Source organism: Peromyscus maniculatus, chromosome X (assembly GCF_049852395.1).
Source record: "Peromyscus maniculatus bairdii isolate BWxNUB_F1_BW_parent chromosome X, HU_Pman_BW_mat_3.1, whole genome shotgun sequence".
In the NCBI taxonomy this organism is placed as follows: domain Eukaryota; kingdom Metazoa; phylum Chordata; class Mammalia; order Rodentia; family Cricetidae; genus Peromyscus; species Peromyscus maniculatus.
In genome coordinates this window covers 111,499,175-111,511,959 of record NC_134875.1, presented here as the reverse complement: position 1 = coordinate 111,511,959, position 12,785 = coordinate 111,499,175, and the positions used below count along the sequence as shown (strand labels likewise).

General features: G+C 38.7%; 1 protein-coding gene across 6 annotated transcripts in view; it reads right to left on the bottom strand.

Annotated features, from left to right (window-relative positions):
* Positions 1-12,449, bottom strand: part of Rps6ka3 (ribosomal protein S6 kinase A3) — a 107,198-nt gene extending 94,749 nt beyond the window's left edge. Inside the window, exon 1 of one of the 6 annotated variants that reach the window (XM_076561660.1) lies at positions 12,400-12,449. Coding sequence is in view for 1 of the 6 variants with exons in the window: in XM_006973244.4 (XP_006973306.1) it covers positions 11,944-12,012 (69 nt within the window). In the remaining 5 variants the exon portion in view is untranslated. Of the gene's footprint in view, positions 1-11,943; positions 12,069-12,399 lie in introns of those variants that run through there. The other 5 variants (XM_076561661.1, XM_042269621.2, XM_006973244.4 and 2 more) reach the window with 5 other exon arrangements.
* Between the last annotated feature and the right edge of the window lie 336 nt (positions 12,450-12,785).

The window sequence follows — 12,785 nt, the reverse complement described above, 5'->3', positions numbered from 1 at the left end:
TAAAAGAGTATCTTATTGGCCTTTTTTTTCCCTGAAAGGAGCAATCAAATATCAATAGGTAATGATTTATTAAAAACTGCAAGTAGCAAGCCACATTTACTCAAATTCCTACCGAGGGGCTTCTATAAGGACAGCTGGTAAATAATGTTTAGATAGCCTCCTTCTTCCTCACCTCAAATACAAGATACTTTGTTTCAATGGTAACATAGCTGTTTATAAATCTGAATGTATTTTCCCATATAATGTGAAATGTTTTTACTCAGGCTAGTTTAATTTTTTTTTTTTTTTTTTTCGAGACAGGGTTTCTCTGTGTAGCTTTGCGCCTCTCCTGGGACTCACTTGGTAGTCCAGGCTGGCCTCGAACTCACAGAGATCCACCTGGCTCTGCCTCCCGAGTGCTGGGATTAAAGGCGTGCGCCACCACCGCCTGGCTAGCAGTATTAATTTTTATTGACTTCCCTGACTACATAGACATTGTTTCTATTATGAACAGCATTCCTAATTTATGCCAGGATCATATCCTCCATCGACCTCATTGAGAGGACTTCACATACATGAGAAGGTGCCTATCTTTCTAAGTCATTAACCTCCTTACATTCTCACAAATACAGCCACTTATGCAAACCATTTGGATACTTTCTGCATTATAGATGATTTCATCTAGATGGCATTACTCATCTGGATGTTTTCAATTCAAGCATGCCAACTCAGTTGAAAGTCAATGCAATCTGCAATCTGTGAAACTTGGGTTTGAATCTTTGCTCCTGTTAACTAGCTATGCAATCTTATGAGCAGTTTCTTTCCCTCTGGGCTTCAACTTCCCCAGATAAGAATAACAATATCCCTCATTCCAGTTCAAACACACCAAGTACCCAATCCAAAGGGCACTTGGTAGATGTGAGTGTCCATTCATTTAGGAGAAAGAGAGTAGTGACCTTGACACACTATTTGATTGCAGGTAGCGCTGTTACCAAGTTGTTTCTTTACCCTCAGGACTGGCTGAATTTTCCAAATTTACAAAATAAAGTTGAGGAAAATTGATTTTAGTATTCTGACAAAGCAAACAAAGTAAAAATTAACAAATAGAAGAGAAAAATGTTTGAATTTTTACATAGTGGCTCTTTAAATTATTCTATTTAAGACAGTTTTAAAATAATTACCTTTAAATTATGAATGTAGTGGATAGAAAAATGAATTTTAGTGAAATGGGATGTTCTGAATGGGTCTCAGTTCTGTGTGTTTGTGTGCGAGTGTCTGTGTGAGAGACAGAGTCTCTGTACATAGTCCTGACTGTCCTGGAACTCACTATGTCCATCAAGCTGGCCTCAAACTCACAGCAATCTGACTGCCTCTACCTTCCAAGGGCTGGGATTAAAGGTGTGCCACAACATCTGGCTAGGTCTCAGTTTTCTTACATAGAATAGGGCTAAATTGTTCTTAGTTCCAAAATTCTATACTAAATTAAAATAAAAGTTTCAAGTTCTAAGACACTTAAGCCCACTTTTAGTTTTAAGTAGCACAGTAGAATGTAGAGAATATAAATTACCATGCAGCATTTTTTCATTCAATAATATAGAATATAATGGTTATTTTCTGCCCTATTTTATTTAATACTTCTGTCCACAGCTTAGTCCACAAGAGGAAGCTTATAATTTTTACATTTTGATAGCTAAATATTCTCACTGCTTCAACAGGAAATGACATCAGCAAAACTACTAAAGAGAATGGTGAATTGGGAACATACATCACTTAAGGAGGCTTATAAAAAATCATCAGGATAGGGAAGAAATAATTGAATAATTGTGAAAAACGTGTATCAAATATATTTTTATTTAGAAAAATGCCTTAGTCTCTGTTCATTTCAAAACACAAATAAGAAGGAGAACAGGAAACTGAACACTGAACTAGAAGGAAAAGGGGAGTTCTATTCATACAAATCCTTATAACCTATGACTGCATTGGTCTATATAGTAGACAATAAACACAGGTGACTATTTAAACTAAACTGAAAATTCAGGGCTTGGAGGTAGCTTAGTGACAGGGCAATTCCCTAGCATATGTGAAGCCCCGTGTTCCATCCCTAGAATTGTTCTTCAGCTACACCAACTGTATTTCAAGTGCTTAATAATCCACCATTAATACTATATTGAATGGTACTGAGCTACAAGTTTTAATTTTATAAAATGATTTGTTTTTTTATTTATATGAGCATGGGAGGTTGCAAGTGCATATAGATGCCCACATAAGCCAGAAGAGGGCGACAGATCCCCTGAAGTTGGAGTTACAGGTGGTTAAGTCCAATGAAGGACATGGGTGCTAGACACTAAAGTCCAGTCCCCTGGAAGAACAGTAGCAGGCATTCTTAACTGCTCAGCCATCTCCCCAGACCCCTCTCAGTTTTAAAAAATTAATTTATGCTCGTGTGTGTGTACAATGTGTATGTATGCATGTGCATGTGAGAAGAGTGTGGGTATGTATAAGCCAAAGTGCACATGTGGAGATCAGAGGACAATCTCTAAAGGTCCTCCCCCCCTTCTACCTTATTTGAGGCTAGGTCTCTGTTGTTTCTCCTCTGCACAAGCCAGGCCATCTGGCCCTTGAGTTTCAGGGGATTGTTTCTCTCTCTGCCTTCTACCTCCCAGTAGCAGTGGTGGAAATACATACAAATGCTCACGCTACAAATCTGGCTTTTGCATGAATGAGTTCTGCAAATTCAAACTCAGGTCTTCATGTTTATATGGTAACTGTTTTTATCCACCAAACCATATCCCCGGATCCATTTTTTTCTCCAGTTGAGATGAAGTCTCACATAGCTTAGACTGGTCTTAAACTTGATACATGTAGTCCAGGATGACCTTAAACCTCGTCCTCAAGTCTTCATTTCCCATGAACTAGTATTACATGTATGTATCACTATATCCAGCTAGCAGTTCTTTTAAAAGTAAATCTTCATTATTTTATACTGTTTTCAGAATAAAAAATAAAAACAGCCACCTCTGTTCCCAAATGTGAAGAAATAAATAACATTCTAATGTTGAGGATTTTACTGTGGGTTTTAATAAGAAGATCTTTAGAACAAAGATTTTTTTCCCTGGAGCTGAGGACTGAACCCAGGGCCTTAGAAAGCACTCTACCACTGAGCTAAATCCCCAAGCCTAGAACAAAGATTTCTGTCCCAACCATTGCATGTAAGATGCAGTTCAATTTATTAGTGACAAAATGGTCTTTTGCTTCAGGCTATCATTTGATACTTGCTTCTAACACATATTATATGACTGAACTAAGTTTCCTACAACAAGCTTTGTGAACCAAAGGATTAGAGTTAAGCACACAGAAAACTAGATGACCAGATCAGATTTAAAGATCATCCTATGTAAGATGATGATATAAAAATTAATTTATATAGTCAACAAAACAGTCAACACCTAAGTGTGTATGAGACTGTATTAGCTAAGATGAAGAAATTTTCTCTAACTTACTTTGCCTGTAACACTACTTCTATTATTGGAGAAGAACGAAGAAATATAAAAGTGTTTTTGGATTGATACCTAAGTGTAGAATATCTAATATTTGGGAAACCAGCAAAATCTCCCAAGAACAAAACTGGACCCATTGTATGAAAACCTGATTACATGTAGGGAGATAGGCTAGGTTTCTACTTTGTAGCTGACATCTTTAAGAGAAGGCAACGAGCCATTTGTTATGGTATGCCAAAACATAAAATTACCATTTACTATTAGGTAGTATGTCCAGTAAATACCTGATCCTCTAGATATGTCTACACTTGTACATTCCATAGATAACTATGTGCTATCTATAAATGATGTCAAGTTGCAGTATCAAAAGTTGGACACCCCTGCTCTACATAATGGACAGAGTCTAACAGAAGGTTGAAGATGTCCTTTTCCATTTGTAGTGGGTAGCCATTTCAGCTTTGACCTGGAAGTACTACCCCCATTGAGGCTTCGGTAACTGTCACGCCTACAAGGCGGGGTCCTCTCGAGATCCGGATACACCCTCTTGGTTCCTGGACACTGGAGGTTGACCGAGTCGAGTTCTCCAGAGAACACGGCCGGACTGCACTACACCTTTCCCAGACCCTGTAACCTATCCCTTCACTTGGAAGTTACCCCACAAAATAAACCTCCCTTTTAACTACGTGGAGTTGCCTTAATAATTTCACCAATATACATTATTTGGTGAATTTAAAAAATGAAATCAAAATATTCCCATGTAAAAATGGCTCCATCATATTAACTCTAGTTTTCTACCCTCTACTAACTGTAAGTTAGAAGCAGTTAATTAAAAAAAAAAGAGAGAGAATGTGAGGTGGCAGAAAGATTAACAGAAGAATAAAGTGGCACATAGTAAAAAACAAACAAAAAAACCCACCTATTTGTTTTTTAAAGTTGAACATGGTAGTGCACAAATATAATCCCAGCACTTGGAAAACTGAGGCTAGAGGATCAGCAGTTTTAGGCTACTCTGAGCAACACAGCAAATTTGAGGCCAGCCTGGACTACACTGAGATCTTATCTGAAAATAAAAAGAAAAAAAATTAAAAACCGTGAATACCTGACAAAAGTTAGAGGAAGTTAACATAGGGGTAATTTAGTAAAGTCTTGATATTAAAGAACTATATAACTAAGGATTATCAAAAATCAAATCAAAACCTTTAATTTTAAAAAGGTTTATTAAAAATTTGTGTTTATAACATTTATTTGCTGTGAGTGGGGCACAATCAAGTTATAGTGCTCATGTGCCATGGCATACCCATGTGTGGAGATCAGAGGACAATTTATGTGAGTTGGAGATATATGTGTGTGTGTGTGTGTATGTGTATATATATATATCCTTCTGCTATGTAGGCCCCAGGATTAAATTCAGGTCATTAGGCTTGGTGAGTAAGCATCTTTACCCACTGAGACATCTTATATTTAAATTTTAGTTCACTACTGAGTTGGAAATTTATTGTACAACTTAGAAAGATTTTAATTACAAGTGAAATGAAATTTTTCTTGACAAAGTCAAAAGCTTCAGTATAGTCAATTAAAAATAGGAGCTCTTCTACAGGCAATAATGAAGGTACTGAACTTTCTGAAACTGTTCTGTAAAACACTTGTGTTGTTTAAGATTCCAATAGGTGGGTCATGAAAACAGGACCCTGACATCAAGTCTCAAATACAATTTTTGTTGTTTTGCTTATTTGTTTTATAAACATAGGATCTCACTATATACCCCTGGCTCAAATACTGTTTTGCAGTTTCACTGTGTACAACATCTTAAACATTCTCAGAAATTATGCAGTAAAGATACTGGTTAATCTCATTTAACTCCACATTTTTTAAACTTACTGATGTCATGTGCTCTTATTTTTTAGAGGGGGAAGTTGATTGCTGGGTCACATATATCCTTTAATAACAATTCCAGAGTCTCTGGAGACTTTAAGAGTGTCTCTAGAGTTTTCTCTGTAAAATACTCTATAGTACTTAAAGTTTTTAAAATACCAACACCTCACAACAGACAAAATCCAAAGGCTTACATTTCTAGACAGGAAATCCTATTTATCCATGGTCTGTTCAATAACCAAATAAATATACTTACAATAATGGGAAGGGAGACATACTATATTAATTTCCCTAATAAAATAAACAAGAACTGATTAAGCCTAAATCATGAAAATGTATATACCTTGTTTTGATATATTTTAAAAAATCAAAATTCTATCTATTGATGCTATATATTGACTAATCATTTCTTCACAAATACATTATCTTCAAGAGATCAATGTACAGGCCATCCTGTATTTCACTGATAATAAGACAGCATCATGCATAAGGTCTACTATCATTTTATTTATCTCTAAGAAAAAAAAACTGGCATGCCAGTTTATAACACACCTTCTGGTTTCAACAGTTTTAAAAAGGGAATACTCTTTTCTGTCCTCCTTTTCCTTACATGTCCTTCATGATGCTCTTTATTGGTTTGTATTTAAAGATAATATTTGCAAAGAACAACACAAAAAGGACAAGACTGAAGAGATTTCTGTTTATCTTACCTTTATAGGTATATTCAGATATTACAATGATTCTGTTTAAAATGATCAATCAAATAAACAATTTGACCTGCTTTACTTAATTCTGGAAGAAAATATCCAAGAAGACAGTTCTTTGAGCAAGTCATTTATAAGTATTATTTAATAAACACAAATCAGAGTATACAATTATTTTACACACATTATCATTTTATTTAATTCTCATCACAACTCTGAAGTCAATATTTTTATACTTATTTTTGAAGATTCAAGAATAGACACAGCAAAAAACCTTGATATGGTTAGAAAGTTATTCAGAGGCAAGGCCAAGACTCAAAACACAGGATTTTATAGCTCCAATTTTAAAAAAAAAAAAAAAAAAAAAAAACACTTTGGCAGGAAGCAAATGATCTCACAAAGTTCCTTCTAAATTTCAAGGTGATAAAGCTGAAACTCTTAACTATAAATAATAACTAATTAATTCACTTAGAGTAGATCAAATGTACTAAATGATCATCATATGCTCATGAGCATATTTTCTTCTATACTTGTTTTATAATATGTACAGTGTATCTGTGGAATGTACTTATTTAGCTGAATCTAGACACATTTTACTTAGCAAGATTTACTGTTTTTATTTTTCTTTGTGTTTATGATTTTTGCTATTAAACTGATATATCAGACTATCTGAGTAGCTGATGTTTGTTCCAAATTCATAATACACTGTATTAAATCTAAACAACACACTGGTGGGTATGAGGATGTGTTAATACTATGTATTAAAACTTAATCACTTAATTTTTGTATGATATTAATTCAGAGAATACAATGTAAATACACATACACAGGTACACACACACACACACTTGTGCTGGTGTATTTCAAGGCTTAAAATGCATTTTTCACCAAAATACCTTAAAAATTGAACACTATTATACTTATGCATCATTAGAGAGACAAGCAAATGTTATTATCCTTCATTACAATCTCAGCCACTGGGCCTAAAGTATCCAATGTGTAATGAGTGAATTAGGCCACTCTGACTTTACCCATCATTTATAGCCTGGCACACTATACATGTTCTCGAGCATGGAAGGATAGAATAAATCTTGTTAACTGTGACAATGATAAGAATTTTTTAGTGGATGATAATAAAGGAAAACTTTAAGAATAATTCTTCAATTCAGACTTCTAGATAAATAATTTACTACACTTCTATTTATTTTACAACTTACCAAGTCAAATCCTTGTTTTAGGAGTGCACATCTAAATTATGTCATTTTCTTATGTAAAATTAGCATATATTTATTGTGATTTCCAAAATTGTAGTAAAGAAAAGGCCAAGTGTGCCTATACTTGCTTCTTTGAATAAACACTTTTCTCTCTTTATCTTAAAGTTCAAAGGAACATGGGAAGTTTCACATTTTGGATACACTCTAACACAGGATACGGCTGCCAAAATAAAGCAGGTTTCTAGAGTTTAAAAAAAAACACATTGTCCTGTATCAGAATCACTGAAAACAATGAAATATTCAGTAATGTGTCACAGTTACTTGACAGCTGACAAAAGTAGTATGTGTCCTCACCTCAGATCTTCACTTGGGGGAAATAAAAAAAAAAACCTGAAAAGTGGTAAAAATGAAACAGGAAATAGAAAAGAACTTAATAAAACATTTGTTCAAAGTCAATCATAGATGAATAAAACACTTTCTGAACAGATTAAATTTAAGAAATCTATATAATACATATTAGAAGCACTGTAGACACCCTATGCTGTTTTTTTGTTTGTTTGTTTGTTTTTGTTTGTTTGAGACAGGGTTTCTCTGTGTAGCTTTAGCGCCTTTCCTGGAACTTACTCTGTAGACCAGGCTGGCCTCAAACTCACAGAGATCCGCCTGGCTCTGCCTCCCAAGTGCTAGGATTAAAGGTGTGCGCCACCACCACCTGCTACCTATGCTTTATTATAATAAGGGTTACTGTATAATTTTTGAGGTTAAAAATGGCTGCATGTTCACTAAATCTACAATACAAAGTTCTTATTTTTTGTTATCAAATATAGTATTTTTCAATGCCTGTTAGGTACTTGTTACTTAAAGAAAGTCAAGGTGGCTATTTTTATGCAACACATTGTATAAAAACATTGTTCATATTATATACAATACATTGCATTGTGAGTATTTTTTAAAGAGCAAAAATAACCTTCATTTTATTACTTTTACATTGTTTTCTATTTAGATTAGCATTTATCCCAATTCTAGTGCAACTAAGGAAGATCATATACTTTAAGTTAGGCTGGTCATCTAGTGATATTTGCCTCTGACAGCAGTGGCAATGGATTTGTAGAAGAACCACAATTCCTTGATATCTACTCCCTAAACAGTCAAATATCAAATAAAAAAGTACTTGCAACTTAAAGTAATCCTTTAAGAACTTCTGAATATCTACTACGGAAGTGATTTTGATTTTTTTATCTTCTAATAATCTGACTTTGCTTACATAGTACTTCATTATCCTAAATTTGCCTTAAACATTTGGCCTACTTCTAGCCTATCATGCTATGACCCATGTTTGAGTTCAACCACAAGGGGTTTTTGTTTTGCACACCACGAAACTTGTGTGAGGTCTTAAAGCAGGAAGGCTGGTGTGAAGGAATGAAGAAACTGTTTTTAGAGGCATACAGGTCTTCTAAAATTGTTCATAGTTCAATGAGGAATTAAAATAAGAACATAGATTAAGAATCATAAGCACCCTATTCCTGACTTTCATAATTCACTTAGCAGACATTTATTGAGTTCATAATATGTATGTGCCAGGCATTGTGTTAATTGCTGAGAATTCAGTAAAATAAAAAAGAGTTTGTTTTCAAGAGCTCAGTCTATCTAGTGATGACACCATAAATGTAATCCTATACAGACCAACCTTAAAATCTTTTAGCATGGAGAGGAAATTTCTGATGCATTTGCTCAAGCAAATATTTCTTTAGAAACCCTAATATTTCTCTGGTAAAATACAATTATTCCAGGATGTGAGTCTACTGGGGAGGAGATGGCATAATAATGGGTATCAATATTAGCTCTTTATGAAAACTCTCAACTCTTCTCTCACTGGTTTCAGTATTTTAAAATCATATCAGAACTATTTTACTTGCAATAGCTTAACAACCAAAGGAAATAGAGTATCTAAAGGCAGTGTGTTGAAGTCTACTTTTAATAAATCTAGGCAACTTGGACATATTTTATGCTAGAATAGTAAAAAAAAAATTTAGAAATTACAATTTGTGGAATCTTATCCACCAGGCTTTGGAAAACATGACACTAATACATGCATGTGTGCACACGCAAGCACACCCATACACCCACATATATAAACATTATGTATATTAATTAATATATATTACATATATTGATGCTTTTACAAATCAGATCTTATATTTGCTTATGAAGAATACATGATCTGTAACTATTAGCCTTGACTCTTTATGCCTTGACTCTTTCTATAAATGATTTGAAGCATCTATTCTAAAATAAAGCAAAGCACACAAATTGTATCTACCTGGCTTCAAATTATGGCTCTGCCATTCACTATTTATAATCTTTGTGCTCTTAACTACTGAATTTAGTTTCTTAATCTGTAACAATGGATACCACAATCCTCTCTGCTGGGTTACAGGAAGGATAAAATGAAACAGCAAATATACCACAATATCTTTGCATATAGTAGACGCTAAATAAGTAAGCTTGTATTTTCTTTATCTAATGCATACTATACAGAAAAAAGATAAAGTAGAATTTTAAATGATTTCTACCTGCATATTGACACATGCCAAGGAAAAAAATGTGGATTACAATTTAACAACCAAAGGAAACAAACTACCTAAAGGCAGTTTGTTGAGGTATATCTTTAACAGATCATTTTTAATGCATCAGTGGATTCATTTTGAAACGTAATTGTTATTGTGTGTATTTAAAAAGCAGGCTCATATCTGGGCATGGAGGCATATGCCTTAACCACAGAGCTTGGGAGGCAGAGGCAAGCAGATCTCTGTAAGACCAAGGCCAGCCTGGTCTACATAGTGAGTTTCAGGCCAGCCTGGGCTGTCTCCAAAATACTAAGAAAAAAAACCCCACTAAATTAAAAAGCAGAGTCTAAGCATATATAATGTCTTCGACAGGTGTAGTACTTTGGGAACATTTTAACCACCTTGATAGCTGTATTTTTAAATGCAATTTTTTTTCTGAACAAAAAAAATGAAGAGGCTCCCTTGCCATACGGTTTTTCACAGTATCCATTCAAATGGCGATTAAATATTCTAAATTTAACTGTTATTAAAGATTTACGGAATCATATTGGCTCTCAAATTTAAATGAAATTCCTGTAATTCTGCCAGTCTTAAAAACACCATTTCTTTTTCCCCCCACTGGCCTTTCCTTTAAAAAATATGGCAATATTTTTTAAATAGATATTTAAATATCTATGTCTTTTATATTTTCGAGAAGCATTTAGATATTAAAGGCATTATCTAGTAGCAAAATATATTAAGTACGGACTCATATGCTTTATTACAACTCTTTCTGCATTTAGGAAGATCAAGTAAATATTTTTATATGGCAATGGAGTGACTAGGGAGAAAAACCTGAAAAACGATTTGAAAGGATTCCTGTCCTCCTCCCCTTCCCCCTCCCGGAGAATATAAGTGTCCCGCATCTCACACCAAACTGAGCCTGAGTTTTACTGACGTAACCAGTAACCCTATCCACCTCTCATACTGCGGAGGCCGGCAGGGGCAGCGGCTGCCGCCAAGTACACCACTCATCAGAGCCTGCCCGATTCCACCCCCGCGTTTCAGTCATGCTTTCCAGAAATGGGGTCACTCGCTCAGTAACTATTACACACACCCAGCCTATCATCCTGTAATCCCCTAAAGTCCGCTGTGAGGACAGAAGGCAGCGAAAAGTCAAGAAAGAAGAATCACAGACGCGCCACCATCAGGAACTGATTTTCCACTCTGGAGAGGAGCGCTGATACCCTGGAATGGATCTTGTCTGTATTATTTTCTCAGATCTCGAGTTGATTCTGGGACAGAGGCGGCTGCGAAATGCTCAGTGCTGGGATGTGTCCGCAGAAATTCTGTTTTGCCTTGTTTGGGTATATTGTTTGGGCTTTTTGACACTGGGGTGGGTATCTCAGGGATGGTCACCAGATTCCGGGCGAGGAAAACCAGATAGCCCTTTACAACAACCGCTGATCATGAATTTCACCCTCTCACCTCCACCGACAGGAAACAAAGTTATACTCGGGGTCTTACAACTCAGTGACCTCAAAAACCGAGGAGTAGGGGATCGGAGGCGTCCCGTTTTTCTTTCGCAGCAGCAGAAAGCGCTGCGGCAGATAGGGAGTACCCCTCAGTCCTGTACCCCTTACTCAAAATCCTCATGGCTCACCACCCTGCCCTGCGTGCGCCCGTCTCTCTGCAGTAACCCCCTCCCTCGGCCAGACTCAAGACTTGGATCCAGGGTGAACCGAACCCATTACCCCAAAGTCGCTAAGAATCCGGAGAAGCCCCCGGAGCCCGCAGGGCCAAACTTCCCAACTCCCCGCCGGCTCCCGCTCTGCCTCCTGCTTCCCCCACGCAAAGTTGATTAAAACCGGCTTCTTGCAAAGGCTCAGCGCCCACTCCAAACCCCACGCGCCGCCACACCGGCAGCCCCCTCCCAAAAAAAAATGCTAAGGAGAGGTGAGGGAGGGAGGAATAGACAGATGGGCAAACCCCAACGACCCAAAGCAGAATCCCGCACCCGGGACAAGATGTGAGCCGGAGAAGATGGTCGAAGGGCAGCCCCAGGGAAGAGAGCTAATCGGCGGGGGCGTGGGGAAGGGGCGCGCCTGCCCCGCCGTCCGGCTGCACTCACCTCAGCGCTGTCGGAAGGGCTCTCCACAGCCATCTTCTGCCACGGGTCCGCCAGCTGCGCCAGCGGCATCTTCCCCCCCTCCCCGGCCCGCCGCCTTCACCACCTCCTCCCTCCCCACCCGCCCCACCGCCGGCCCGGCTCCTTCGCCGCTCGAGCGCAAGGCAGAGTCGGGAAGCAGCAGCAGAGCAGCGGCGGCTCCCGAGAGCAAGCTCGACGCCGACACTGACCGCCCGACCGCCCAGCGCCTGGCCACAGCTGCCCGCACTCGGAGTGAGAGCCTCGCGCCGCCGCCAGGCACCAGGGCTCGCCCCTTTCTTCCTCTCCTCCTTCCGCCGCCCGGACTACGGCTCCGCCCCCCACCTCCCCTCCCCGCCGGTTCCCGCGCCCGCTCCCAGTAGAACAGCGACCGCCGCGCGCTCCCCCACTTCCGCTCACAACATGGCGTCTAAGCGATACCTGTCTCTCAGAGCGAGGCTGGGCGGCCACCACCACCACCGCGCGCACCCAGGGGCGTGGCTAGTGCAGGACACGCCCTTGGGCCCCGCTACGCTCGGCTCCTCCCCTTTCCCACCCCCTCCCCTCCTCCTCCTCCTCCTCCTCCTCCTCCTTCTCCCCAGCCTCAGCTTCGGGGCCTCGCCTACTTTCAGGAAGGGCGAGCCCAAGAGATTTGGGGGCGTTGGCGGGAGTTGGGGGGTGGGGTGGGGGAGAAATGGGCAATGCAGGAAGGACGAGAGGCTGGGTGACTTTAACTGCCACGAGTCCAAGCAGGTTGGAGGCTCGTTGAGACTGGGGGAGCAGAGTGGTTGCGCTCAGCTGGAGAAGCTAGGCAGGGCGCTGGGGGC